General features: G+C 44.2%; 1 protein-coding gene across 1 annotated transcript; it reads right to left on the reverse strand.

Moving 5' to 3' along the window:
* Nucleotides 1-26,526, reverse strand: LOC144111452 (nuclear pore glycoprotein p62-like). Its single transcript, XM_077644757.1, has 9 exons — nt 26,391-26,526; nt 19,286-19,397; nt 18,315-18,455; nt 12,146-12,197; nt 9,305-9,395; nt 7,644-7,870; nt 4,964-5,075; nt 1,747-1,813; nt 1-137 (listed from the first exon to the last, which is right to left on the reverse strand). Exons 2-9 carry the CDS (start codon nt 19,338-19,340, stop codon nt 61-63), a joined length of 822 nt encoding a protein of 273 aa, XP_077500883.1. The 5' UTR covers nt 19,341-19,397; nt 26,391-26,526; the 3' UTR covers nt 1-60.
* Between the last annotated feature and the right edge of the window lie 159 nt (nt 26,527-26,685).

Raw genomic sequence — 26,685 nt, forward strand, 5'->3', positions numbered from 1 at the left:
TGATGAAGCAAAACAGTTTATTAAGAACTGAATACAGTGACCTGCAAATCGCGTGGGCCTTCAGCGTTTGAGCAGCGAGTCGGTCCTCTGCTGCTGGCCGGAACGCTCCAGGTCTTGAAGCTTCTGCTGCAAAAGGTCTGTTGCAGATACAAAAAAGGACGGCTTTAGCCATGTGGCATGGGTGTGGTACAGGGCAAGGACATCTTATTAATGACTCGCACGTTAACTAAGTAGTACCTGCGGGCTAGTCTGTCTGCAGACCTTACAAATACTGTAGCGCAACCAAGACAACACCACAAGAAAGCAGATAGGACCAAATGCTAATCCCAAATTTTCGCTCCATCAGCAATGTTGGATTTAAAGGGGGCGTGGCCACCTCTGCTTCCAAAGCAAGAAATTAAATTTTCAATTACAACAGCCCAAGAAATGCACTGCAAAAACAGGACCCCCCCCCAAGCATCACCCGCAAATACGTGCCTGCCCAGAAACGACGGCAAGAGAGAAAAAACGGGACAACAAACCAAGGATACGGATTTAATGAGAGGGCAGGACAAACGCTAACCTATCATTACATCTGTGTTTCATTGGGTTCCTGCTCCTGTTTTCTCCTCAAGCCAGAACTAAAAAGCCCAGCAACATGAGGTGACAGCAAGAGCCGTACTGCACTCTATCTCATGAAAGCACCCACTCCAAGGCTCCACATATGAGCCTCGATCACCAGGCCTTGCATGGAATCACCAGACCTATACAGGGCACAGTCCTGAACCATACACAACAATATAGGCAGTTCCCACTAACGGGCTCTCATGCAGCACTTTGATTACAACATACTATGAGACCAACATAAATTTATCTCCAAGAAAAGTCCTGCATACAGCCATTGCTCTAAAAAAAACTTGGATGCCTTCTTAACTTAACTACCTTCTTAAAGAAAGAAATGTGATAGCATTTAGGTTGCCTACTATGGTGTCCACAATGAGTGTCCAATGTTCTTGCAATTTTGCCACCAAAACTCTGATTGGAACATCACTTTCTAGAATGTTCCTGTATCTTCCATTGGATTATCACATGGAATTATACTGATCCGACACACTAATTCAGCTTGATCCATTTTCCGGGGTGGGCCTATTTCCAAAATTTTTGGGGTCCTTAAGAATTTAGGGGTTGGGCCAGCTTTCACATTTTTGGGGTCCTCACATATTCAGATTTGGCAGTGCCCTATGATGGGTCCACTTATAGCCACGTGGGGTTGATGACATCACGACTCTCTCAACCGTGTTCACAGACCGCGGGGAGTCCTCAAACTCCTACTGGCGTAGTGGTGCAGCGGTTAAGCGATGCGCCACTTCCCTGGCAAATGGCTGTTTCAAACACAGCCATCCGTAGGAATTGTGCGACCCAGGCTGCTCTTCCCGAGCTCCTGTAAGGCTCACGTGCAGCGCCACGGTGGGCAACTGCATTGAGCAGTGGGCGGTCCCTTCTACGGTCACAAGGTTGCGTCTGGACCAAGCAGGGGATTTCATGACAGAGAAGCCAGAAATATTTTGAGACGGCAATCTGAATGCTATCACATTAAAAGGCACGGGACAGGGAAGGGAGAAAGCTGGAAAGATACTCTGCCAGCTCACCTCAGCAGAAAAGAAACTCCTCCCCATAACTGGATGTGATGTTACTGACTTTGCAGCTACACAGTGGTCAGACTAGTCATTCAAACTGCTGCTGAGTGCAACAACGGGCACTGCTCACCTGAGTTGTGCTGGATCCACATGAGGGCATCCATGTGTGTATTCAGCACCTTTGAGATTTGTTGAAGCTGCGTGAAAAAAAAAAAAAAGAAATTCAGAGCATGCAACATTAGGTCTGGTGCCAGTCTTATCAAGCAAACGCTAAACATGGTTCTCAACATACTCTACACTGGACAGCTGTCAAAGCAGACACTGTAACGTAGGAGAACGGCAGCAACGCGAAGGTGCTCTTAGTGGCATTCTCATCATCCCCATTGTCAGCCCAACTAAACCCACTGCAGGACAAATGTCTCTTTGACTGCCCTGAAACCTCAATACAGCGAACAAGTTAAAAAATTGTAAAAAAGTTCAGTACGCCGAAATTCGTAATATAATATAAAAATTTGTAAGAGACGCAGGCGACAGGAACGCAATTTAGTCATGAAGGGATGACAATATATGCAATCCTTACTAGAGAAATGGAGAGATGTTCTCCCAGGCTTTAGTGGCGTTTCGAACGCGCTCGCGGCTATTCTGGAGAACGCAAAAAACCCACCCGCAGTTAGGTTGGCTTCCCCGCGTAACACTACGAGCGCAGGTTCCCAAGCGTTAGTTACGGTGGCTTTCCCGCATCACAACGGTGTCACGTGGAAAGTGGTACGTCAGAGCGAACGCTATCGCCATTTTCCCCACCTCTGCGACAGCCAACACGAGTGCATGATTGATTGTTAGTGCAAGCTTACAATGCTTACAACCACCCGCGCTGCGGCTTCCAGGGCGCTGTTGACGGATGCCAGAGGTGTGAACACGTGCTGACAGCTGGACTATACCTCTACGCACTGCTGTTCGCGAGTACAAAATATAAGTGCTATCCTTGGCATGGACACTTGCCACATCAACACCAGTTGTGTAGTGCCGCGATGCCTGCCACATGCCATCAAAACGGGCACCGTCTGGTGCTGGGGAGTTCGTTTCATGGCCAAAAATTGCGCGCATTTGTCAAAAAGTATTTACGAAGAGGTTGATATAGCCAATAATTTGTAATATCCATGTTCGTTATATCAAGGTTTGACTATCTCCAATTAGGCCTCTCCTGGGCCATCCATGGCCGCCCTATAGCAACAAATTACCGCCTCAACCTGCATCTGGATCTCAGCAACCACTACACTCGGCAACAGGTTTTCTTGACAATGAAGGTGAGACCACAGGGGCGGAGCACCCTTGACTGTGCCATTCCGCCAAATAGTTCGGACACACAACAGTGCGCCTCGCCAACTGGCGCACTGCTCTTCTCCATTATACCTTCACACTTTTGATTGGACTTTATGGCAATACACCTTAATTGTGCCGGCTATCGAAATTAAAACACAACCACATCAATACACACACTTTCACTGCAAGCCAGAAAGTACTTTCTGAGCCAGCCACAAAATGAAGATAAAGGCAATCCATAGCCTTGCAGTCTGCCTGTACATTTAGCATAGCCAACACTCTCATATGGAAGCAATCATGTGCAAGCCAAGCAATGCGAATAAACACAGTCTTCATAGCATCCCACAAGAGCAGTACTGTAATTTGAATTTAATAAATTTATTGGCCGCACAGAGAAACACAAAGAGATAATAGATCTCACAAGGACGAAAATGACTAATACTATTACAGCAGGAATCAGCATATTTGTTTCTTAATCACGGAGTTTACCTAAACTGTCCAACAATTTTTGAACCAGTGATGTGACAGGAGGTTCAACTAGAAAGCGTCACACTGTAAACCAAAATGTGCTGAATGGAGTATAGACACCTAACCTTTGGGTGCGTGTTTTCTTCTTTGTAATGATAGGTAAGGCATTATTATACATAGATTACCATGTGGTATTCTCCGACTGCTAAATAGTTTATAACCATATTTCTTTCTCATGCTGTTTCGGTTTCTGTTTCAACAGCTGAACAATGGCAAACTGTGGTTATATGTCATGTGAGGCATGGCAAAACCACCAAATAATCCCTGCTTCATTGTTCACTACAGTGCTGAAGCCAGCCTTCCTCAAGAGACGGAATAACAATGAATGCAGAAGCAGTGATTATATTGCAGTTTTTCCATGCCTCACATGACATATAACCACAGCTTGACATCAGAGCCATTGTTCAGCTGTTTAAACCGAAACAGCATGACAGAAAAGTTCCATTATTAATTATTTAGCGGCCGTAGGCGAATAGCCCATGGCGATTTATGAACAGTAGTGTCTCCCGCATCACTATAGATAAAGAAACATGCGACCAAATTTAGGTGTCTATACTCCTTGAAGTTCAGTTATTTTTTTTAAATATCTGCTTTCATTTGGAGATATCCTATTACTTGCATCACCATTGTGGAAAAGCTTCAGCAGTTAATCGGAAGTGTGTGTCACGTTTACCTCTTGCGAACTACAGATGCTAAATCCACCTCAACTAAGTAGAAGTACCACAAGAGCATGGGTTGCGATTGTCTGTTCTCGGTTCAAGAAATTGTGCGCCTCGCCACCACAGACAGTTGCAGCAAGTTTTTAATTTTTTTATTTTAACGAGCTGTTATAGGGAGCCCATCCTGGGCTTTTGCATGGATGAAGTTCGTAGAATCTGGCAGGTGCTATGGAGGCATCTTCTGGGCCCAGGACACAGAGAAAGAGAGACTTTGAATTGCCATCTTCAACGAGGTTCGCGCAAAAAAAGGCCGTACAGCAGTAAGAGCATAAGAACCGCCAGCAGTAAACAGCGACCGCCCCCTCTGTGTGAGACCTATTGGCTAATGGTGGCTCGCACTGAATCATTTAACTAAGCCATAGCATAGTATGGCTGACAATTTTTTTTCTCCTCTCTTTTAAGAGGGGAGCTGGTCTTTAAAAAAAAAAAAATCAAAATCACAGTCGCAACTATGAAATTTTCAGAAAACTTTTTTTTTGCGTGCCAATTCCAAACATGTCATTTAATTTAACGTAAAACTTGTGCTTGTTCACTTGTGTACTATGTTAAATAACTTTGTGCCAAGAGCTTTTAGGAAATTTTGCTGCAAGAAGCTTGCTAAAATGCACACCATTGCTTTTCTGTGACATCAAGGAATGTAATAAGGGTAAAATTATCATCCTGTCTGTCATAGAACTCGAGACCGCTTCAAAAACAGCGATACCGGTACTGGGTTTATCTGGCTACTGCCTCTGGTACAGTGATGCCAAAGTGACAAGCGGCAACCTGATGAGGACTAACCGGCTTGTCCTGTGCCGAAAACGCATTGGCAGCGTTGAGCTGTTCTACGATGTCACGGATGTCCCGAGACACACAGTTCAGCTGGGAGTTGATGTTGTCAGCCAGGTGGTACCTGCAATGCACGAGGCAGAGAAGACACCACTCAGAACGAGAATATAACAACGCAAAGAAACAACAGCAATCTTCGTTCTGTTACTAAACTAAACCCGCTGCAGTGGCTGAGTGGTTACAGCGCTTGGCTGCTGGCCCGAAAGATGCGGGTCCGATCCCAGCAGTGGCGGTCGACTTTCGATGGCGGCGAAATGCTCGTGGCCCGTGTACTGTGCAATGTCAGTGCACGTTAAAGAACCGCAAGTGGTCAAAATTATCCGGAGCCCTCCACTACGGCGTCTCTCATAGCCTGAGGCGCTTAGGGACGTTAAACACCCATAAGCCAAACCACACCATCTAAGTAAACTGATTTCATGATGGTAGTGCAATGGTATGCAGTGCAAAATATTTTAAAAGTCAGCTGGCTTTATACCGCACCAAAGATCATGTCATTTTCAGGACCTTCACAAACGTCCTACATTCAGCGAAAACTCTAGACTTGCAAACAATTCTAGTTGCCAACAAATGAAACTTGGCCACCCAAACATGGCACTTCCTTTGGCATCAGATTAAATTTAAAAAAAAATTCAATTTCAGAGGTCCTCATGCCACAGCAATACAGCTTGCCAACAACATTTCTTTTAGCAAAATTTAGAATTAATGATCATGTGAAGGCCTTTACTGACATCGTAAAGAAACTTCTGCCAAAGAAAAGACAATTTCATATGATCACGAGCTTCGAAAGCTGTGCACTCTCAGTATGCAATGCTGCATACCGTAAAAACCGGAATACAGGTCGAACTTAAAAAAAAAAAACCATGGCGAAAAGTAGACCCCCACCTTATATACCAGTCATTGGCAGAAAAACTACGGAAGCCTTGCAACAATGGGTGGCTGAAGTCAACAGTCCTCCATCACCATCGCCATCAACAGCAGTAGCGCGGCGTGGCACCTCCATTTTGCGTTTACGTTGTTGCTAGGCTGGCTTTTTCAAATTTTGTTTCAAAATGAGCAGAACCCGACGGCAATTCATCGTCACCTTCAAGAAAAACGTGACTGGGTACACGGAACCTCACGGCAACCTGGCGGCACAGTGAAAATTTGGAGTATATCTGAAAATAGAATTCGGTACTGGTGGAGGCAGAAGCTGCGTATTACAACTTGCAGCAAACAGAATAAAACAATTCGTGGGTGGACCGCAGCATATCCAGAATTGGAAGGAAAGGTTGCGGAGTTCGTCCGGGAGCGTGCGCGATGAAGGAAGAGAGAGTATGCGCATGTGTACACATGCGCGTAGCTTGTTTGTTTTCGCCGCTCCGTGTTGTGATGATAACGTGCCGACAAACACACGGGTCGATGAGCGCGTGATAATGTTAAAAAATTGGCCGTATGTACATATGAGCAGCATTTAAATGAAAATAAATTCTGTCACCATTATGCAACTTGTTGAGCCACATTTGTTTCAAGATAAAGGTGACTTTCGGTACTTTTTCCATTGAAAAAGATTTTTTTCATTTTCAGAATTGGTTAGTTGGGGGGTCGATCTATATTCCGGTCCGACCTATAGTTCGGTTTTTACGGTACATGGGATCCATCATGCTGGCTCGTAAGTCCACCGCCAATAAAAGAGGTGGCTGTCACTAACCTCATTGTGCCCTTGTAAAATTTTGTGGCTGAAATCACCCCAGAATTCAAGAATGGGATGTTGTCATGAAACATACAGATAGTGAAAAAAAAAAACACTACTTCCAAAAGTCCTACCCCCCCCAGCAAGAAGTTCTGAAACCCTGCAAATGGGGTAGGGAGACAACAGGCAATTTCTGAAGAACTGAGCAAGGTCTTCTAATCAATTGTGTTATTGCAAACCCAGTGCCTTCCTGTATGAAACTAACATGTCTTCGAGCTGGCTTACTGGGTACACTGGCAATTGTGAGATTACCTGGAGTTACAATAGAAGACACTGGACGAAAGTGTTATACGAGCTGGGAAAACTGGCTGCCTGGAAAAAAACTGGGAACAGAGACATTGGGCAGACAAAGCATATTGTGCAAGAAAGTGCTATTTCAGTGGCAAACACTCCGCGTCTAGATTAAAAGTGAAGGCATTTTATTGCTTTCTCAGCGCCGAGATGAGAGAGTCAATTTTTGGACAATGCGATCTATATAGCAGTAACCCCCTTAACAGCGATTCACTAACAACTTGCAAAAAAAAAAAAAAGAGCAATAACGTAGGCTATTGTCAGTGTGAAAAATATTGTTGACAGTTTCTGTGCTTGAACCACCTGAAGCTAGTGACATCTAGCACATCATCTGACAAAAGATGCTTGCACAATGAAAGGCTTCACACTTTGGGACTCGCGACCACACTGCCAATAAGTGCACGAGCTGGTACAGCAGATGTCAATTCGAAGAGCTGGTTTATTTAAATTGAAGCTTTGGTTCTGCCAACATCAAGTGCACTGAAAGAGTTACCAATGATTAAACCAAATTTTTCGTCTCCTTGGAGTCTGAGTTATCGAGAGTCAACTGCAGTTACGCTCGCCTTGCGGTGCTGTGCCAAAGAAACAGCAGGGGGGGGGGGGCACACATACGTGTGCTCACGCTCCAGGTCGGCATGCTGCTGCACAGAGAGGGCGGGTGCAGTGCGCAGGGCACTCTCCAGGGGCGCCAGCAGCTGCTCCAGCTCCCCCTGCTGAGCAGCCACATAGTCCAACTCGTGCTCCAGCCGCTGCTGGTCCAGCTGGGCGCGCTCCACCAGGCCGCTCAGCTGAGCCACCCGCTCGGCGCTCGCCAGAAGCAGCCGATCCCAGGCGTTCACCTGCGCCACACACGCATCCACCATTCTCCACCCACAGCCTTCAGCACAACCATGATGCTGTTGTGACTCAGTGCCACAATCGACTACTGGATTAATGTGACGTTAGATGTCCAGACACTGGACACAAAAACCAGCTCTCGAGCAATAAAACGTGGACTTAAACACGGTCATAAAAAAAATTAACAAAGGAACAGTATAACAATAATAAAAATTAAGGGGCTTAATTATCATTATACGACGACATCGTGTTAGCATTAGGTCTTCTCCTTGCTTGAAGAGCTAAGGTGACTGGCTTAGCGCGTTAATCCATTCGCTTACGCAGGCTGTCCATGGCGGCAGAGCACGACCTGGTGCACAGCACAGAATTAACAATAACTCATGCTGAAAAAGCCGCATACGAGAACTTTTTATTATATTCAGCTCTCAAGACAATCGCGAATCTAGAGCGAGAAAAATTTTTCTTTGTTAAAAATCTTGAATCAATCATGTGTGTGACTGTGAAGCGGCACTCGTCGCACTTCCGAAATCTTTCGCAGTTTTCTTCATGGGCTTTGTACACTAAATATTGGCGTGATGTTTCTGGCTATGGTGTCATTTGGCGGCATTTGGCAATCAAAATGGTGCCATTGACAAGCATCTGCACTAACTTAGGATGGAGCTACAGCTGGTTTCCTGTGCTCTCACCGGGGCAACACAGCCACGTCAATGATCTTTTCAACGAGATAAAATTTTCTTTCTCGGATTAGCTCATTGATTCACAGCCACTTTTGGTAAAATATAAAGCTGATGAAAGCAGCCAAGTATATTACAGTGATGAATATTTCCTTGCACACTTCTGGATTTCCAAGTAGGGGCTATGCCTGAAATGCCAGACTCAGAGTTAAGTAAAAATTCTCACTTTGCGGATCAAGTCACACTTAATGCCTTCACTACCACCTACAAGTTTAGAATATTTTCAGTCTGCATCCCCCTCACAGCCAGAAAGTTGCGCATGAATTTCAGTGCCGCTGAAGTCTTTCTGCCACGTCGTGGTAGTGTTCGGAAGAAGTGGTGAGAAAAGAACTTTTTTTTTCCGTCCAATATATTCACAAAACTAGTGTTATCTAAAAATTATCAGCCAAGTAGTATCAGGTGCCATTTGTTGATGCATATTTAACCTCTTATGACCTAAATTTTTTTATCTAAGAAAAAAAAAATTGATTTGCAAGAATTGTTTATGTTTTTTGTGTTCTGGGAACACGCAAAAGAAGTTTTGGACCATTTGCTGCCATGGAGTGCATTTTGCAAGTTTCGTACGTAAGTGCAAAAAAACACACATCTATTCAGTGACTTTCTGCTTAGACGAGCTGCGTTTCCAGTTCAAAAAATATAGAACATACTTGCATCCTTTCAGTGCATTTTTATCCCTTCTTCGCTCTCCCCTAGCCAGCATACCTGGGTGGCCTGGTTGATGAAGTTCCTCTCCAGCTCTTCCAGCTCCACCTTCCACTGATTGACCGACTCTTCTAGCAGTCGGTAGTGCATTCTGCAACAATGTCCAAACTCAGCCAGGCACTCCACACTCCTTAATTGATAGGCTGCCAGGAGAGTATTCCTAGGCAAGAATCTCATTCAGCTGCAGCAAAACTGGCACTGTTGTCAGTGCATTCGCAGGTGAAGTCAACACTATACGAGTCACGTGGAGAAAGCAGCTGTGCATACTTTGGAGCTGCCTGTGAAGGAGCAGCATTGCTGCCAAGAGATCACAGTGAGGCAGGAAGCACAAAGAGACAAAGCCTAAGGAAGAACTGCTGGACATCAATTTGTGTGCGCTCTTAGTGGCTAATTCTTTGTTCTCTGGGTAATCGTCTTCAAAGCCACCAACTGCCCACCTATCTGCCCCATGTGTATAACGCTCTCAAAGGCACAAACATCCTCAAGCAAGCTACAAAGCATCAAGCAATTAGCATTTTTTATGCATGCCAGAATAACCTTGAATGCAGAGAAGTGTTGCAAACAGGAATAGAATTCAGCATCATTTACAGCAGAGGGAAAAACAAATATTCACTCTCAGTACAATAAACATTAAATGTAAACACCAAGGTGCCGCTGCAAAGCCTATTAAGTAAGGGTGTGCACATACTGAAATTTTCAAATACCCATTAAATATGAATATGAGGAAAAAAATGGCTTCCAATATTGAATATCTGTTCAGAACAAAAAAATATTTAAGAAAATGATAAACAAGCAAATGTTGTTGCGGTTATTTTTTGCAAAATAGTGCACGGTCTTTGCGACTGAAATAAAAACTGGAGGGGACATTTAAGCTCCGTCTTAAGGGTATGAGCTTTGAAGGATTAACGCCCATGCATGTGGAAATGGTCAGTCTCTACACTTTACATTCATAGATCGCTATGAATCCTCATACTACTCCTGGTGCAGTGCTTGTGTGACCCAGGTTTCTCTTCGTGGGCAACTTCTAACCAATCATTAAATTAACTGCCGCCTGCCATGGTGGGCAGTTTGCTCACGATCCGGTGGACAGGTTGTGATGATGCCACAAGATCACGTGACCTAGGCTGCCCACCTAGGTTGCTACTCCGGTGATCTTTCGCTCACGACGGTGACACTGACAATGCGAGCCGTAATGCTATCGCGTTAAAACTAGACTGCCTCAGAACCGCATAAAAAAACATGATGTGCACAGAAATGTATACTACTTCATTAGACAGCATAACATCAAAGGACTGAAGAAATTCCTGGGTTATCCGAAGGCCGATTTATAAAATGCCCCGTGGCCCCTGAAAAAAATAAACAAATAAAAACTTCCCAAAAATGTGGTACAGCCTTATGAGATGGCTCCACTGCGCAAGCACCTAAAAACCGACGACGAGCGCTCAGTTTCGCCCAGTGGTGAGACTGCTTCTAAAAAGGAAAAAACTGATAAGCGATGCGTAAGTGGGCGTCCAAAAGCGGAGAGGAGATGGGATTGGACATTCAGCGAATGCGCAGAAACCAAAACTATACGGCCAGGCTATTTTTTGTCTCAGCAACAGGGGCCTCCAATCACTGACACGGTGGCTGTTACGCCCATTTAAGAGAAGAACGGGTTACAACGCACTATGTAGTGGGCGAAATTTTTACATGATCGCTCGCTCTGCTGCAACACCTCGACTCGCCCCTTCGGAACCTCATGCAAAGTTCTGCAAATGGACCTATTAGAAATAATTTTACGATTACTCTCACCAAATTTCACTCTTATATCTCCAGGAAACTGTCTTCTAAATATATTTTTCCTGTGAATGTTGCAAAAATACTGCAGGTTAAGAAAATGTGGCAGAGGGCTGGTTCAACATTCAGTGCATTCCCACTGGCATGCTACAGGACAAGACACTTTTTGAATTTTGTATCTCAAAAGTACAAATTTGGATTTTGAATTCTTTTGTGACGCACCGTCTGTTGATATATCTAGAGTGACAGGAAAATTTCATACCAGAATATAATGTTCCCAAATTTGAGGAACAAAGAACTATCGACCCGCACGATGATGGTGATTTTTTTTTTTATGGCGCAAGGGATTACTGCAGCCAAAGAGCGCCATGGTATAGCGTATTTTTCGTTTACTCAAGGTGGGGTCAAAGACCCATTTCCCAAGCAATTCACCCTAAATAAGCCGAGCACCAAGCAAGGGGAAGCTTGCACCCACGGTATCATCGGTGGGTACCCGGCGGCACTGAGGATTCAAACTCGCACCTCCTGCATGCGAGGTGGATGCTCAAACGATTACTCTGCGGTGTTGACCTGCAGTATGGTTCTAGGAGTGCAACAGAGCAAATGGGGTCAAAAAAGACTAAACAGAAGAGAAAAAATATGCTCCGCAAGGCGAGTATATCAGGAAAAAAAAACTAACAAAGAAAAACGGCCATTGTTTGAGCTCTTTTCCGCAAAGCAAAGCCACCCTGGTTCACGGAACAATTTTTTTACAGAACTTTTTGCTCGATTTAGGCAATGAAACTTCGGGACAGCATAAAGAAAATGAGGCATAGAAGCGGACATAACAGTAATAATAAAAAAGAAACATTTTGCCCATTTTTAAGGTTTTCAAAGATGCGTCCCCCGGGGGACTGGACGGGGTACCTGAATTAATGAGGTTTCTACTGCAGTGTAAAGACCGCGTAAAATGCACAAAGCAGGTAATGGCACTCATTCAAAGCATCTACTCTACTAAGTGATGACCCACTAAATGGCCATGGTTGTTGCTTTTCTGCAGTACAGCTTCCAAAGGTGCACACTTACGTTGAAGACAGTGCAGTAGAGCTGGACGTTGGCGCTGGGGCTTGTGTGGTAGCTACAAAGGATGCATAAGCAATGAATGAATGGAAGCATCTCTCGCCGCCATTTAAGAGACAACCCCACCACCGCTTCTATAGAAACAAGACATGGCTTTGTCACTGTCACTAAGCCACTGGCAAGCTACTTTTGGCCTTTGTTGGACAGTGCTAAGGCACAGGCTAAACTGACAAGTGGTGCTCTCTGTTGTGCAAAGGCAAGCATACCGATGAAGAATGAGCAACACAGGAAGGAAACCGCTTACGGGGCATTACTTGTGTCTACAAAACATGAAGAACTGGTTGACAGCCTCATTACAAAGAACACGAATATTACGAATTATTGGCTATATCAAACTGCTCCAAAACATTTTCAACAACTGAACACAGTTTTCCATAAAACAGCTATATTGAACTGCCGAGCGCCAATCTGTGCCCGGCCGGATGGCAGGTGGCAGGCTTTGCCTCACTACACGGGTGGACTGGTGGTGGAGCGGCAAGCATTCGTGCCATGACATGCTCTACATTGTTTTGTGAACAGCGCCACACAAAATATAGCGGTGAGAACAGCTGGTAGCCAGGCAGTCGGCACCCGCCTGCGCCTCTCGCACTTAACGACAGTGCCCTGGAACCAGTGACACGGTTGGTTGTTGTAGCTTTCCAGCAGACATCCTCTGCTCACGTCGACTAGCATGGGCGGAGGTGGTGAAAATGATGATAGCTTTCGTCCTGGTGTCCCATCTTTTACGCAACACCGCTGTAATGCAAGGAAGCACCTTGGCTGGCGTTTTTGATGTGCCACTGCCTGCTGTGGTGCTCTGCGGCGAAGTCAACTTAATTAGCATTTTCCGCTCGGTTTTTTGCGGCCTCTGCAATTGCTGCGAGCCGCTTTGAAACGGTGCTAAAACTATGGAAAAGTTCTCTACCAGTTGCCGTTCTTTCGCTGACTAAATTTAGCTTCTCCATCGTGAGTTTTCTGGCGGCATTTTATATTACGAATTTCGGCTATATCGAGCTATTTTGCGATTTTTTACCAGCTCACTATAATGAGGTTTCGCTGTACAACTCTTGCCATCAAAAGCAGCAAATCACTATGCACTCTCACTAGCCTATCACCAATTGCAATGCCTAGAGAAAATGCTAGTGACATCGCGAAACGTGAATGATGTGACACAAATATACAGTAGAAACACGGTAGGAGCAACCACTTGCGTGAAAGAAGAAGAAAAAAGAAGGAACAGTTCACGCAGGGAGTGTGTCATAGGCTCTGTAAACAATTCAATCCTTGTCTAGGTGGATTACAGGTTATGAGGCGAGTGACCTGTTGCTTGGTGTCCTCCACATCTCAACCGAATCTTGCAGGGATGCCATGAAGCAATACATCTGCTAGTTTCACCACTGTCTGAGAAGCTTAACAATAAGCGAAGCTGTTGCTCACATTTGCCAAGCAATTGAATGTCTCAAGCAGGCAGTCGCTACACCATCGGGAGGCTGTATGTGCCATCTGAATATTTAAATAAAGCCTTAAAATTAGGGGTGTGGGAATAATTGCAATTTAAAATACGTATCACCGATGTTTGTTATTCAGTGCACATTCGATTTGAGAAACTGAAATTTGAGAATTTTGGAATATTGAAAATATTTGGCAGCAATCGAATACTGCGCCTATTTTTATAAATTCTATCATGGCAAAAACCACAATACTTGAACAATTTATCCAAACACAGGGTTTAAAGTACTAGAAAAACAGTACAAAGGCGTCCTGTTCACTCTCTCAGCCATTGTTTATCACATAAATAGGTCACATTCGGATGCTGATAGGCTTGGCCTGGCTGCAGCAGACGTGTTTCGATGGAGATGCAAAGCAAAAGGCCCCTGCGTGCTGTACGATGTCAGCGCTTGTTAAAGAGCCCCAGGGGTCTAAAATTATCCAAAGCCCTCCACCGCAGTTTTCCCTCATAGCCCATGTGTAGGTTCGGGATGTTAAACCGCACAGAATTTCCGTTTTTTTTTTTAGGCTTGTGGCTGGAGTGAAAGTCCAAAAGAGGGCTTTTCCGCATATCACATGTAATGAGAACAAGATGGCTGACGATCCGCTTTGTACAATCAACGCGAAAGCGCGTGGTGTTCATGACTGTCCCTTCCATAATGTTTTTCACACCGCACGCCCAAACCCAAGGCACTCATTCTGTTGCCTTCACAATTTTGCTGGTGTGAGCTCCGTCACCTCGTTTTGATATGCGGGAAAGCCCTCTTCGGGATTTCACATATGGCTCCTGAAGGGGGACTGAGTCGAGATGTCACCAGCAGGGCAAGTGGTCGCATAAAAATCCCACCCATTGTGCACGTCCCCGCTGATGTGCGCATAATGGCAGGCGTGATAACAATACGAAGGCCCCTGTCATTAAGCCAATAGCCTGGCCACGTAGTTTTGGCTTCTCAGCTGGCTTTGCTATCGGCCCACTGTGGCAGTGGATATATCAGCCCCGCATTCACCAGTGTCCGAACCCAGCTGCACGCCGTTTTCAGGCGCTGACTGGGCTGGCAATTTCTTTTTCTCCTTAGAAGCGGTCTCACCGTTCCGATGCCAATGTGCGCCCCCATCGTTTACGTCTGTGTTATTCCGGTGAACCGAAACGCACGCTTGTCGTGAACATTCTGCTGTTTGCGTGATGAGGCCTCCTCGCAAGGCTTCACTGCATTTTCGGCAGCTTTTTTTTATTATTGAGGAAAAGGGGGACGGCAATTCTCATGAGTCAACCTTTGGATAATTCGGGAATTTCTTCCAGCCCCTTGATATCTGAATTAACGAAGTTTTACTAACCACCATGTTATATTTAGTTGCCAGTCATGTACCATTCATGAGTTTCATTTTGTTACTCATTTTACATGACCACAGTACAGTATACATACTACTATGCTGTCTAATCAAATAGTGTATGTATACTTCATGTTTTTTTTTTGCATGGTGCTCAGTCAATCTAGGCTTAGTGCTGGTTCAAAGACCATACACAATTAGAAACAAATAATAATGATAATAACATTATTAACTAATAAGAAGAACAAAATTTGCCTATCTTTTTCAGAAACATTTTTTTTAACACTGGATGCACATTCAATAGTTGAAGGCATTTTTTTCTTCATGTTCATATTCAATTCATATTAGAAAACTTCAGTATTTGCATACCCCTGCTTAAAATGAATATGTACGCCATACCTTAGTGATGTCATACATAAATATGAGCTGTATACAGGTCATATTTATGTATGACATCACTAAGGTATGGCTCGTATACGAGCAAGTACCAACCCTTTTTTTTGCAGAAATCTAACTTTCCCAACAGATGTGAAATACAATGCCACCCTAGAAGGTGACAGATATGTAAAGCCATTTATGCTAAGCAATTGTCTTTGCAAGGCTCCCTACCAACCAGACAGTCAGTCCAGCAACTTCACATCTCCAGCATGTATGCCAAATGTTTTCCTAACATTTTTTTTTGAACACAAACATTCTAAAGTCAATTTGCTTGGAAGGGGGTCCCACAGCTAGACGTCAGACACCATTAACACTTCTGTTGGGTCTAGTTGGTGCACGGTGATACAGATGAACAATGTGCGCAAAACTTCCGACGAACCACATACACGGGAGAAACACAAGGACTGGCGCAACACTAACAACTCTACTAACACTAACAGTTGTTAGTGTTGCGCCAGTCCTTGTGTTTCTCCCGTGTATGTGGTTCGTCGGAAGTTTTGCGCACATTGTTCATCTGTATCAGACACCACTTCTGTCACACAATGTGCAAGCTAAAGAAATAGAAAAATGATGAACACTAATAGCATTACAGGAAGCAAAGTAGAAACAAAATAACAAAAGCCATCAGTTAACAAGGTAGTTAGGTATTTCATGATATATTACTGTACAATAAGCATGTGGACTATGAAGACTTTATCACGGGCATTTCTGCTATGTCTTCCTTGCCATGAAACACAGTTGCTTGTTACAGAAAACGCACTCCCCAGCACAGTTTCTCTGCTCGAGGGCATAATCAACAACTTTTTTGTCACACACTGCAAGCATAACTGACATAATCTCAGAGAAACCAGCGCAAAAAGAACAACGGACAAGAAATAAGGAGGTCTACACGGACAGAAGCGCTGAACTTTCAACTTTATTTCGGAAGAATTATTGCAACGTATTTATACAGTAACCTGCCAGAGGCAATGACGCACAAGCAGAGCAAAACAATCTTTTGATCTGACAATGATTCAGGAATTAAATGAAGGGGCAGTGGCAACAAGCAAGCAAAAACCAACACAGCTCTTTACTAAGATATCAAGGAAAGAAAAAAATAAAAAGAAATTTGAAGATGAATGGCCAACAAGGAACACGTCATAAACAAGCAGAGATAAAAACATGGTCATGAAGCTAAAAACGATAAAAGGTATAAAAATATAACGAGTTAGTTAAAAGGCCAAAAAGTAACACAACAAAAAGATAAAACTAAGCTATACATGCAGATTAACTATAAGATGTGGTCAAATGTGATGAAAGTGCTAAAAAATCTAGTAGTCATGGTGGGAGGGTTGCACAGCTAATGTCTCGAATTTCGTGTCAGATAGGCAATTTATTTTTCTGATAGACAAAGAGAAGGCTTGCTAATGCAGTTGTCATTTAATGATGCTATGTTCACTGCTTCAATGATCTCACGGGGCATCTTGTTTCTGTTCTTCGATATTAATACAGTTTTTTCAAATTGGGGCAAACAGCCTGTTTCCACAGCTTCACAATCCCGACAATGAATACCAATGTGGCGGCACTTTTGAACACTTACGTTGTAGTCATGTTCTTTTAGTCTTTCATTTAGACAAAGTCCAGTCTGACCAATATATTGCTTACCACAAGACAATGGAGTAGAATAAACAACTGAATCTGTGCACTGCACGAAACTCGGTTGGTGCTGAACACTGCATTTACTTGTCTTTTTTCGTGGTTCATTGACCCGTTTGCAAAGCTGGGAAAGTTTCTCAGGAGCACTGAAGACGACCTCAACACCAACTCATTTTCCAATTTTCTTCATATTGTGCGAAATGCGATGCAAGTAGGGCATAACGACTACCTTCTTATTGGTGGTCTGTGCAGAAGTAGGCTGTTTTGATTCCCACCATGACTACCGGAGTTTTTAGCACTTTCATCACATTTGACCACATTTTATAGTTAATCTACATGTATAGCTTTAGTTTTATCTTTTTGCCGTGTTACTTTTTGGCCTTTTAACTCGTTATATTTTCATACCTTTTATCGTTTTTAGCTTCGTGACCATGTTTTTATCTCTGCTTGTTTATGGCGTGTTCCTTGTTGGCCATTCATCTTCAAATTTCTTTTTATTTTTTTCTTTCCTTGATATTTTAGTAAAGAGCTGTGTCGGTTTTTGCTTGCTTGTTGCCACTGCCCCTTCATTTAATTCCTGAATCATTGTCCGATCAAAAGATTGTTTTGCTCTGCTTGTGCGTCATTGCCTCTGACAGGTTACTGTATAAATACGTTACAATAATTCTTCCGAAATAAAGTTGAAAGTCCAGCTCTTCTGTCCGTGTCGGCCTCCTTGTTTCTTGTCTGTTGTTCTTTTTGCGCTGCTTCCTCTGAGATCACGGCCTACCAAATAGCCCAACAACAAATTTTGCTGATAACTCACATAGCAGTCTATAATTCTCTCCAATGAAAACATGACTATAGAGTTCACTTTAGCACAACTCACAGCCTTCAGCACGAAGCCACAGTGATTAAGATACGCCACAACACACAGAGAAACCATTTGTGGCCAGATGGCGTTTCTACTGATTCCCAGATTCTTTGCGCTGTATTATTACTTGGCTGCTCGTCCCACAGGGTAAGGTGCAATAGTCTTGACATTTGACAGATGGAGCACTGTAATACTGCACAGTTCAGCGTCCAAGGAAGAGCCCCTGCTAGCATTCACTATTATCATCAGCATAGTGCAAACCAAAAGGAAGGGGGGTGCGTTCATTACATGAAGGGAAAAAAAACTGTGCTTCTTGACAGCCAAGTAGAGGGTGTGTTCATTACGCGAGTGAGTATGGCGAAGAAGGAGACCGGCAGATGCCAGCAACCTCACCAGTCACAGCTGCAGCAGTGGCGGCTGGAGTCGCTGTGGCAGGGGCTGCAGTGGATGGCTGCCCAGCTGCAAAACCTGTCGATGGCTGCTGCTGGCCAAAGCTGAACGTCGGGTTCGTCTTGTTGGCCCCGAAAGAAAACGCTGAAAAACACAAGGCGGACACTCGCTGCCACATTTCCGACCACTAGCCATTCTTTTCCAGGGGGGGGGGAGGGGGGGGGGGGGGGGGAAGGGAGAAACAAAAAATCCTCCCCATAAGTCACCTTTTCTTGCTTCGATGCAGTCGACCCCACTCAGCAACTTGTGGCTCATTAATGCAAGGCAAAGCAGGAAAGAAAGAAATTGGGTTTTGGATTCCAGTGTGGTGATCACAGCAGCAGCAGTCTTTTACCTATGGTACATCACTAAGGTTGAGGGGCTTTGAACGTCAGCTGCTGCCCAGTCGTCTCCAGTCCTACCTTCACTGAGACTCCCAGCTGAGTAAGGTGAATGAACAACTGTCCCACAACAGTGATTGACCCAGCTGCTCTGGCAGCAAAGCTATAAACATACAGCGCCATGTGCAAATGAAGCTAAAATATGGCCAAAGTGGGAGAGAAGTGGCTTCATTTGCCCGCTTGGAACAGAAAGCTCGCAGAGGGCACCAGCATATTTTTACAGCACTGAGGTTCTAGAAAACATTTTATCATGCGGTAGATGTCCTTTACCTCAGCATCCCAAGATAGCTTGGCAAGGAAGTTAACAGGATTTTCTAGAAAGACACAGTGCACTAATACAAGTTTCTCAGCCAATGCTACTTGTGAGCAAGTTCACCTGCCCAAGTGCAATAGCAGTTGGAACCTTACAGAGATAGATTGTGACGGAGTGTTGTGTTGTACTAAGACCAAATGATATGATACACAAAACACGGACTAATGCAAGTGCAGATCACACAGTATACAAAAAAAAAAAAATTAGATAGGGCAATATACTGTTTGTGGGCTGCGTGCCGAAGGTGAAGCTGGTAGTTGTCGTGTTGCCACTCATCCTGTTTCTTGCACAAGGTCGTCACAGGGATGGCACAGGGGACCAGTGGCAAGCACCCTGCACGGCATGACATGATTCATCCATGAGGTCATGAGTTTTCCAAGCTAGACAGACACAAAGCTTCAAAGGAACTCCGCTCAATCACTGCACATGCAGTATACTGTGTACATGGCATACACCTTCAATAAGATGAAACTATGACCCAGCATACAATTTTTCCGACAGTCCGTGCACGGTAGCCAGAAAACTGCAAGGATACAAAGTGGTTGGTTGGTTGGTGTGTAGAGTTCAATAGCACATAAGCAGCTAAGGCTACCATGCACCAAACACAGAGTTGGAAGGATCTCAGTGGGGTGCTGCCAGACTACTACTTATTATGTGTTACAGTTCGTTGATGACATTTCTTTGTTTTAGGAATCTAACAACTTCATTCTCTTATAAGACTAAGTTGGGGTGGAAAGGATAATGTTTAGCGTAAGACACTGTTAAATATTTTTTTTTCTTAGCTTTTCAAGTTTTGTGCATTAAAATAAAACATGGTTCACTGTGATCACTTTGCCACATAGTTCACAAAGGGGATTTCCTTGTTTCATGAGTATGAAGTTATGTGTAAGATGAGTATGTCCAATGCGGAGGGACGTAAGATGACTTCAATACAGCATTCTTAGTGTTAATGGAGAACACAGAAGTAATTTTCCGGGAAAATTCATTTACAATGGTAGGGTGAGGTATACAGGCTGTAGTTAAAAGCAGTGTTGGTTTCACCTAGCCAGAACAGATAAGTGTGAGTCATCTTTTGACACACCTTGGGCACACCTCCCCTTCCGCACTTCGGCCGGCTATTCAGTATTCCGTGTATTCCTACGTCGCCACACGCAATACAAGCCTGGTGACCGTGTATGAGTGTGGAATCTGATCCGACGACGTGGCCTCAGTGAAAAACTTTTTCCGCTCTCATGTTTGCGCTGCCAATGTTTATTTTGCATTGTCTTTGCTGTTGTTGACCTTATTTTTTGTTAAAGCATCCGGCTGATGCTTCTTTGAGAGAGAAGTAATGCCGCGGAACTACTGTACTGTTTGTTCGTTCGAGCTGAAAACTGTTGACACCTGGGTCATATCACTTTGTTACGCGAGATGCGATTAGCGTTATCTGGAAGGATTGCAGCCAGGCATAGCTATTTAAACATTACTCTGGGTTGTTATAGTTGCTTTTAGCGCCTTATCTCGATGGTTCCTCTTCGATCACCACTGAGCACGTTTGTTGCCATCGCCGTCGCCGAATTCTTCAGTTCATTTATGGCCCCAAGTCAGCGCAATAACATTTAAGTTCCACATTGACGTGCTCGTCTGTTTTTTTCACTGCACTGTCACCACCTCCTGACAATATTCAACTACATTACTGCTAAAGTACCTCATTTCATGTCTCCTTTACTGCAGATAATTTCACAGCAGAACAAATCAAAATTAAGTAAAAGGGTGAGACGTGTGGTTTGCACAGGCAATCGCCGTCGCCGAATTCTTCAGTTCATTTATGGCCCCAAGTCAGCGCAATAACATTTAAGTTCCACATTGACGTGCTCGTCTGTTTTTTTCACTGCACTGTCACCACCTCCTGACAATATTCAACTACATTACTGCTAAAGTACCTCATTTCATGTCTCCTTTACTGCAGATAATTTCACAGCAGAACAAATCAAAATTAAGTAAAAGGGTGAGACGTGTGGTTTGCACAGGCACTGAGTTCGTCCTGTTGCTATTCGTGGTGACTTAGAAGTGAAATTTTGACATTGCACAAGCAACTCCATTCCTGCTGTTTTGGACGAAGTTGTTAATAGTGGCTTATTTTTAAATAATAAAAATTACAGAAGGAAAGATGGGTGCTGGCCTCGCCACCTGCGTCTGCTCTACATAAAAACAGCAGCACACCTCCACGGAGACCATCCAATCATTGTCTTCGACCAATTGTCATGACGTCACGCAAGCGAAAATTCCATATCTACTATGGTTTCCGGGGAAGTCTCATTATGCGCACTGCTTCGCTGCTTTTTTTTTTTTTATTGCTCTGTATTTATACAGTGCCCCTTCAGAGCATTTTTCTGATTGAAATATGTGACTTTTGGCAGTGTGTTGCAGACGGTGGCTCTAAAGATGGTTGGGGAATGCTTGACACATGCAAAAACGGTTCAAAAGCAAATCTAGATGATTTTGCCAGCCAGGCCATGCCCCTCTGACATCACGTTGTTACACCACGGAGATATCTATTCTGGAGTAGCGGGCTCGGAAGCCCGCGAGCTCCTTTCTGCAGAGAGGGTGCACCCACGCTTACCTGCGTAGTCGGCAGCACCTGCACTGATAACGTGAACATTTTAGCAGAGATCTCCCTGGTCGGGAGGAGAATTAAAGAAAAAAGAGAGACACTCGATCAAAGACTCATTAAAGAATCGACGTTTTGATTCCAATCCGACACATTCTGTTTTCACTAGTTTGGAGCCAGAGGCAAATGCCAGAATTGGCTTCCACCGGTTCTCATTACATCGCAGTAGTAGTGCAGCAGAGGCAGGTTCTCTATGATCATGAATAGCAGTTTACCAATATCCCTCAAGAGAAAAGTGTACAACAGCTGTATCTTGCTGGTACTCACCTACGGGGCAGAAACATGGAGGCTAACGAAAAGGGTTCAGCTTAAGTTATGACAACACAGCAAGTCATGGAACGAAAAAAGACAGGACTAACGTTAAGAGACCGGAAGCAGGCAGAGTGGTTGAGGGAACAAACGCGTGCCAATGACATCCTAGTCGAAATCAAGAGGAAGAAATGCGCTTGGGCCGGGCATGTACTGCGAAGGCCAGATAACCGCTGGTCCTTGAGGGCAATGGAGTGGATTCCAAGAGAAGGCAAGCGTAGCAGTGGGCGGCAGAAGGTTAGGTGGGCGGATGAGATTAAGAACTTTACAGCCATAGGGTGGGCGCAGCTGACAAAGGACAGGGTTTTTCACTATTTTGGAGCCAGAGGCAAATGCCAGAATTGGCTTCCACCGGTTCTCATGATGTCGCAGTAGTAGTGCAGCAGAGGCGAAGCAGGAAAAGCAAGGAGATGGTCCTTTCTCCCCTTGATGTGGCCTGTGGCACTGCCATAGATATATGTCCACGAGTACAGCGGGAAATCGCAGGTGATTGGCAAGTGCCTCAGCGAAAGGCGATTAACCACTACGTCAGGACAATAGGTTTACATGAACCCGATAGCGTCGGGTAGAATCACAGGTTCGAGCTGACCAAAGTCAACCCAGCTTCACAAGTGCATGTATACATTTTTTAGCGTTTTTAGCGTGGATTTTAGCGTTTACATGAACACAGTAACCGGTTTTCTATCCCATAACTCCTCAACCCAGCCCTGTGGGGTTGATGTAATGATATTGGCTGGAGGGCCTCCTTTGAGGTGTATGTGCCCCTGTATTCTTGGCATGTATGGTCACCTGCACACCTGCACAGGGAAAAAAACAATGCTGTTCTCCCACATCCTCCTGAATGGGGAGCCATCTTACTGTGGGCCACCTGTGTGTAGGTGTGAACAATGCCTTATTGTGTGTGGTGGCCCAGGATGGGGGGAGCTTTTAGGTGTGGGCTTGCATCCCACTGTCTTTTCACACAAGCTCCAGCAAAAAAAAAAAAAGTAGAAGTCCTTTAGAAATACAGTCCAATGGAGAAAAAAGGATAGAAAGAATTCAACTTCGCCAAAGTTCCAAGAAAAATCCGTGCGCACGAATAGACAAATTTAGCGCAAATTTCAAATCTGCGCAGAAAATAAATACACAACTTTCAGAGCCTGTAAAACGCAAACACTAGGTTCGATATGGATGAAAATTGCTGCTTAACAATCAAGAAAGAAAAAGGGAGGAAATTTTTCGGATGGAATTTTGATATTTGGCTTAAGGTTTTTCTCGAGATGACATGAAAGACCGACATATCTAAAAGCACAATTTTTTTGGATATTTACCTCTTATTTGTAAAAAAAATGAAACAAAAGAAATAAAATCTGTCGGCAACAATTCCGCTATTCACTAAAGAAGAAAACGCTGCCACAAGCCTCATGAAAATCTTCGGACACGCTATGGCTTCTGAAAATTCCCATGTATTTCCTATGGACACTGCCACTGGTTAACCAGCCGGCGGGTCAATGGTCTAGCGATACTATTAAAAAATTGGCCGGGCACAGTATGTCTCGGTAATGTAGACCGCAAATCACACGCAATCGCTCGAGGCAGCACTGAGAAAGGACGCCGGTAAGAGGGATGTTTTGCCTTTTGGACTGTAACTTCTCTATTATCAAGTGACAGTTTGGACTGTACTCTTCCCTAGTATCCACTGTACAGAGAAGCAAGTATGCGGGGCTCTCGACAAATCAAGTGTTGTATGAAGAACACAGGTCACGGACACGAAGGGAAATAGCGTCCAACAGAGGACAACAACAGATACGTAGGTAGGTATGCCTCAGACATTCCTGGCACATACCCACTGCGGGGGAGTGGCCAAGACACAGGTGGTTAATTGCTGGATGCATGAATGTTTTGACGGGAAAAGGAGTGGTAACAGTACGTAGGCTGATAGATTGGAAGAGGAAAGGACAGGGGTCCTGTTAACTTGGAGATCGAAGACGGGACAATGGCTTAATGTGCATAATAGTATACAATGCCTGTAATGTTTCAATGTCGTACTGACTGTGAGCGGGAAAAAGATATTACAACGGGAGCTGCTGCGTTTCCTGTAGAAAATTTGCACAGCAGAGCACACACTCCTGTCGCTTAGTCCAAGCAAAGAAGTGCCAATAGAAAGAACAACCGCAGAGGACACAGGCAAACCGAGTTGATGAAATGGAATTTGCAACAGAACAGCAAGAAGTGATCTATTGTGTCAGGTTCGGCACAAAACGGGCACAATGGGGAAGCCGCCAGGCCAGATCTGTGAAGGTAGAAATTTAGAAGGGGAACCCGGCAACGGAAACACGTGAAAGAGACCTCCAGTCTGTGCGAGCGCCAGTCTTTGCTACTCCAAGGATGCAGAAGATCCTGATATTCGGGAGATGATGTAAGAGCCGAGGCAGCAAATTCCTGAAATATTGTGTAGCTGCGAAACCTCACCGCAGCTGTATATGCACACGATGGCAGGACAGCAACAATTGGGCCGCTGAGAGAGGCTCTTGCTAAGGAATCTGCAACCTCATTCAAGTGAAAGCCCATGTGACCGGGTACCCAAAGCAACCTTACCGAATTTAGATGGAGCGGAATCGGGAATTTAAAGAGGCGTAATGCCCGAGGCTCAGTGGGTGAGGATAATGAAGAGCAAATGGACAGAGAGTTCGTCATAACCACGACCTGAGAAACGGTAGTTTCTAATTTTCGTAAGGCTAAAATTACTGCTAATAAGCCAGATAAATTGGAGTGAAGTCAGGAAGACGGAGAGAAAAAGACCAACCCAGTGAAGGCGAAAAAATTCCCACACCTGCCTTTTCGCAATCCTGCGAGGCATCGGTAGCAATAAGAACATGAGAGGGAAAGGACCTTAGGTGGTCCTGCAACAAACCCTGAACAAGCAGAAAGGGCTGCAGCTTTGCATTCGATGGGAAAATGTCATCGAATTCGATCTGTACAGAAGATGAGTTGTTATACATTTGGCTGACATCTGTGAAATGAATGTTTATGGGATCAAGGAGGGATGCACGTAGCATATCTGCGGAGTATGAAAACGAGACCAGGTGGCACTAAAAAAGGCGGAAGGTTGCCTAAGAAATACTATACTGGAGGCGTGAAGAGGTGAGTCGCACAATTTTAAAAATGTTTGAACTGTTTAAAGGCGAAATCTAACTGATAACGATGGAATTCGCACCTCAAGGTGCAGAACAGCATTGGTGACTTATTGTGGAAGCCCCAGACAGAGACGCAATGCCTCACGCTCCAAGAGCACAAGAGGGCGAAGTTTATAGGCAGAAGCTCCTGAGAACAAAACACAACCAAACTCCAAAATTGGGTGGACGTACATTTTATAAATCATCAGAAGTGTATGCCTTCTCATGCCTGACCTAGCACTACAAAGCCTACGCAGGATGCCAATGGCCCGAACTCCTTTTGCAGGAACTTGCTCAATGTATGGCCGCCAGGATAGAGTAGAGTCATATATTACTCCGAGATACTTCACCGTCTGAACTTGAGGAATTATGTTATTTCTATAGACCAGGCAAATATTTATAGGAACAGAAACTGGAAATACTAACAATGCGCAATGCTTCACATTGAGGGACAGATGAATTCTTCCTAACCAGAGAATATTGAGGTAATTTTGCAGGGTTCGATAAAGATGGTGAATGTCACCTGCTGATGCAAAAAATGCAATATCGTCGGCGTACACATAAGTTTTCACATTTTGAATGCATGGAATTGAGCTTAGAAAAATGTTCAAAAGAACAGGTGAGAGAACTGATCCTTGCGATGCACCTCTTGTCTGTTGAAATCTCCTTGAGGAAACACCATTTTGGCAGCAATAAAAATCTCTATTTTCCAAAAAAGCAGAAATCCAGGCTACAAAATAGCTTGGGAAGTTGAGTTCCTGTAATCTGAGTAACAGAGTCGAGTGCTCAACGCTGTCGTATGCTTTACTGATATCCAAGGTGACAAGCGCAGCAAACTGTTTTCTATTGCGTGCTAACTTAATACGACTCTCTAGGTCAGTATGAGCTCATCAAATTGAACAACCCGGCCTGAAACCAATTTGACACGGATTCAAGAGAGCATTTTTCGAAATGATTGACATGACACGGCTGAGAAGGACCCTTTCCACCAATTTCGCCGTTGTTCATGTAGCGAAAGAAGAGAAGTTAGACTACAGATTCTTTTTCGCCTGCATCCATCTAGAATATAAAACATTTCTTCCCACAAACAAAAAGACACGCACAGAAAGGTAAGTAGCCCTGAAGAAATGCACTAAACTGCATGCTCGAGCACAAGTATAAACTTTTGACCGGGCGGGTTTCGCCCCTGAGCACTAAGGCGCAATTACTTGCCTTTGAAAAGGATGCGTTTTGAAGAAACTGGATGGAATGAAGAGCCGCTCACAATCCTTTATTTCCTTCAAATTATCAGTAACAATTAAGAAACTAAAACGCGCGGCCTCACTTGCATTATCTGCCTTGACTTGGATTGCATACTGTCGGATCCTTGTCATCCTTGTCCGACACACTTTTCAAAATTTTCGCTGTTTTTAAATGTAACACATTACTAATACCACATTTTATCTAAGAATTAAACATGTAATTTTTTTATCTTGATTCAGTCTTCTGACGTTTCCTTCTCCGCGCA

This window comes from Amblyomma americanum, chromosome 11, assembly GCF_052857255.1.
Source record: "Amblyomma americanum isolate KBUSLIRL-KWMA chromosome 11, ASM5285725v1, whole genome shotgun sequence".
NCBI lineage: Eukaryota > Metazoa > Arthropoda > Arachnida > Ixodida > Ixodidae > Amblyomma > Amblyomma americanum.

Excerpts from the sequence above, each read along its gene's own strand:
- LOC144111452 (XM_077644757.1), bottom strand. The coding sequence starts at position 19,340 with ATGAGTGGCAACACGACAACTACCAGCTTCACCTTCGGCACGCAGCCC. Across the intron at positions 12,198-18,314 it reads CACTGCTGCAGCTGTGACTG|CTACCACACAAGCCCCAGCG; the intron begins GTGAGGTTGCTG and ends CATCCTTTGTAG. Across the intron at positions 9,396-12,145 it reads TCTACTGCACTGTCTTCAAC|AATGCACTACCGACTGCTAG; the intron begins GTAAGTGTGCAC and ends ACATTGTTGCAG.